The sequence below is a fragment of the Fonticula alba genome (genome assembly GCF_000388065.1).
Source record: "Fonticula alba strain ATCC 38817 unplaced genomic scaffold supercont2.2, whole genome shotgun sequence".
Taxonomy (NCBI): Eukaryota; order Rotosphaerida; family Fonticulaceae; genus Fonticula; species Fonticula alba.
The window spans coordinates 1,595,662-1,599,533 of record NW_009242972.1 but is presented as its reverse complement, the minus strand read 5'-3'; the positions used below and the strand labels follow the sequence as shown (position 1 = coordinate 1,599,533).

The following is a 3,872-nucleotide window of genomic DNA, read 5'->3' as shown; positions in this document are numbered from 1 at the left end:
CCCCCCCCCCGGCCGCCATGTCCCTCCTGTCCGGCGACCCGTCCATGTTTTCCCGATCAGAGAGCATGATCCGCATCAACCTCCTTCGCGCCGGCATCACGAAGACCATGCGGCTGAGCACCTTCGACACGGTGGCCTCCCTGCGCATGCAGCTGATCGAGTCCAACCGGGCATACTACCCGTCGCCCAACTTCGGGCTCTTCTTCTTCTCGCCGCTCGCCGGGGCGGATGACGCGGGCACCGGCCCGGCCGGCACCCCCGGCCCGGCCGGCGCCTCCGGCCCGGCCGGCTGCGACACCCCCCTCCGGCCGAGCGGCTCCAGCCAGTCGCTCAGCTCCCTGCCCGGGGGCGGGCCGGCCCGGCTGCTGGAGGAGGCCGGCTTCCTGGACGACCGGGTGGCCCTGCTGGACTACGAGTTCCCGGCCGGCACCACGCTCTACCTGGTGCCCATGACCCGGACCCCGCCGAAGATCCCCGGGTTCCATGCGGCCCCGGTGACCATGCCGGACATCCCCCGCTTCGACATCCAGTCCATGGAGTCCTACCGGCCGCCCGGGGCCTCGAGCGCCGAGCGCTCCCTGCTCAAGGCCAACAGCCGGGACAAGCGTGTCCTGCTGATGCAGCTCATCCGCAAGGGGGAGCCCTCGCGTGCGTGGCTCTCCCCCCCCCTCTCTCTCTCTCTCTCTCCCTTCCCCCCCCCCCCTGCTTCGCCTCCACCCCGCTCCTCTCGACTTGCTGCCTCGGCCCCTGGCTGCCAGGCCCCCGTGCTGGCGCGTGCCGATCCGGCCGGCGTGGGCGCGGGCGCGCCCTCCGATCGGGGCCGGAGGAGAAATGCAAGGCCCGCCCGGCTGACATGTCGTACCCCCCCCCCCCGCCCCCGCCCCCGCCCTCGCCCCAGTCAACAACATCCGGCGCCTCCTGCGCAACGGCCTGGACCCGAACTTCCTGGAGTCCTCGCTCGGGGGCGACGCGCGCCCGGCGCCACCGCGCGCGTGCTTCGACGCCTTCGGCGACGAGGTCGAGGACATCGATGAGGCCCTGCAGTATGATGACCACTCGCCCCTGTCGATGGCCGCCATGCTGGACGCCGTGGATCTGATCCGGCTACTGGTGCTCGAGGGTGCGCCCGTCCGCCTGCCCGCACGCCCCGCACACATACACCCATGTCCGCCGGGGGCCCCCTTCCACCGCTGACACCCCTGGATTCCCCCGCCCCCCCCCCTCCCCTCCACCAGGCGGAGCGCATGTCGACTTCGCCAACCTCCGCCGACACACGGCCCTGCACCTGGCGGTGCGAGCCAACCGGCCCCAGTCGCTGGCGGTGCTGCTGCACCTGGGCGCCAGCCCGGACGGCCTGGGGCTCACCCCGTCGGCCCTGTCCGAGGCGGAGATCGCCCGGACCGGGCACGTCCTGCGCACGCCCCTCTACGACGCATGCTACCATGGCAGCCGGCGGGCCTGTGTCCTGGTACGCCCTTCCCGGCCCGGGTCTTCTGCCGCCCCCCCCCCCCCCCCCCCCCCCGGCCGGAGCTTCCTTGCCTCCCGCCCTGGCGAAGGCCCCCCTAACGCATGCATGTGCCCTGCTCTCCTTCGCTCCTTCTCCCGGCGTCCCCCCCTCCCACCCCACCCCCGGCCGGGGCAGCTCCTCCTGCGGAACGGCGCCACGCTCGACATTGCCGACGCCTTTTTCAACCCCCTGTCGATCGTGGCCCCCAGCCCCGGGGGCGGCTCCTCCGGCCAGCCGTCGGCCTACCCCCGCCGGTCGGAGCTGTCGCTGTCCTGCGCACACGGCGACTACGAGACGTCCCAGCTGCTGGTCAACTACGGGGCGCGGATCCGGTCGCGGGACGCGGTCCTCGGCCAGACGCCGCTGCACTTTGCCGTGAGCGCCCTGCTGGGGAAGCTGCGCCAGTCGCCGGTGCCGCTGATCCTGCCGGCATCGGCGGTGGCGGCCTCCGCCTCTTCCGCCTCCTCCCGGTCTTCGACCTTTGCCCGGCCGCCCGGGACCGGGACCGGGGCCGACGCCGACGCGGCCCCGGCCCCGGCCCCGGCCCCGGCCCAGCCACACCAGCAGCCGCTCAATGCCATCCCCAACATCTCCGGCTACCTGTCCATCATCAAGCTGCTGCTGTTCGATGTGGACATGAGTGACTTTGTGGATTGCCAGTGCGCGGACGATGTGGCCTCCCTGTACCCGGACCCGGGCCCGGCGCCGGGGGACGGCCCGGCCACCACGGTGGCCCCCGGCTGCACCGAGTGCCAAACCACCGGGCAACTGGACATCACCGGGTTCGCCGGGGCCGGGCCCGGGGCCGGGCCCGGGGCCCCCTCCTGCCGGGCCATGCTGGCGGCCTTCTTCCAGGAGTTGAACTTGGTCCTGCCGACGCCGCCGCGCGCGCCCACCGGCCAGGAAGCCCAGCCGACCCTCTGGTCGCGGGTGGACATCACCCAGACCCTGGCCTGCCTGGGGGCCGAGCTGTCGGCCCTGGTCAGCCTCTCGGCCCCGGGGGACACCTCGACCATCGACCATCTGGCGCTCTTCCTCCTGGAGCAGGAGGTCTCCCGGTCCGGGCTCAAGGGCCGGGTGTACTCGCTGGCGGCCCTGGTCCCGCCGGTCCGGCGCCTGTTCCAGCTGGTGCTCATGTATGATTGGCTGCTGGCGCGGCACCTGCTCAGCCACATCCGGCCCTATGACCCGGAGCAGGAGGGCGCCCTGCCCAGCAGCTCGGCCCTGCCGCTGGGGGCCGGCGGCCGGGATCAGGACTTCTCCGACCAGCTGCTGACCATGCGCCGGTGCGTGGCCGCCGGGCCGATGCCGCCGCCGGCGGCCGCGCGCCTGCTGGACCCGTCGTTGCACTTGGGCCGGGCGCCGGCCGCCGCCCCGCCCGCGGGCGCATCCTCGTCACTGGTGGCCGGGGCCGGCGGCACCACCACCCCCACCACGCCGCTGATGCCGGGCCGGGGCCACCTCCACTCGAGCAGTTCCGGCGGCGGGGGTCCCCCGTCCGGGGCTCGCCTCGGCTCCGACTACCCCCAGCCCCCGTCCTCCGCCGCCTCCTCGTCTTCCTCCTCCTCCTCCTCCTCCGCCGCCGCCGGGGCCGGCGGGTCCTTCGGGGAAGCCCTCTCCATGAGCATCCGGCCCCTGTCGCTGGAGCAGTCCGAGCGGCTACGCCGCACCGGCGGCGGCGGCCCCGGGCAGCCGGTGCACTACCTCCAGCGCCCGGTCCATGTGCCGCCCCCGCCGCCCATCGGCTTCCGCGGCATCTGCCCCTGAAGGGGGCGATGGCCGCCGCCCGCGCGCAATATACACACTGCTCACACATGTTCCTCGCGTGCCCCTCCGTGCAAGTGCTGCTCCGCGCCCCCCGCCCCCCCCTCCTTGCTGTGGGCGTGCTCCCCCGTGCCGGTGCCGTCCAGTTAAGGCCATTAATCCGCCCCCAAGAACGGGCGATAGGCCGTCCGGGCGGCGGAGCGCGGCCAGCCGCCCGGTCGCGCGCTGATCACGCGATGCGCCAACGCAGCTGCACGTTATACTTATTTAAATTTGCTCCCCGCCGCGCTCGCCCCGCGCCCCTCCCTCTTGGGCCGCCGCCGGAGTAACGCCACCGGCCGCGCGCGCCGCCCGCCCGCCGGCGCGTCCCTTCTGGAATCGCCAAACGCGCGCAAGGCGGCGGTGGTCTCTCCCCCCTGTCGGCCCCGGGGGCGGCGCGGTCGTGTGCCGCCGCAGCACGCACGCACGCACGCACGCACGCACGCACGCACAAACACACGCACGTACGCGCGCGCGCGCGAGCAGCTTCCCCGGGTGCCCGGGGTGGCTTGGGGGCACACTTGCCATCGTCCCCCGCCCAACCGACCCAGGGGGGGCAGGC

At 74.1% G+C, this 3,872-nt stretch overlaps 1 protein-coding gene across 1 annotated transcript; it reads left to right on the top strand.

Annotated features, from left to right (window-relative positions):
- Window positions 1-10: 10 nt before the first annotated feature.
- H696_01375 (hypothetical protein) lies at window positions 11-3,274 on the top strand (the record flags this gene model as incomplete). Its single annotated transcript, XM_009495269.1, has 4 exons — window positions 11-648; window positions 899-1,120; window positions 1,236-1,468; window positions 1,643-3,274. Exons 1-4 carry the CDS (start codon window positions 18-20, stop codon window positions 3,272-3,274), a joined length of 2,718 nt encoding a protein of 905 aa, XP_009493544.1. The 5' UTR covers window positions 11-17.
- Window positions 3,275-3,872: the final 598 nt, after the last annotated feature.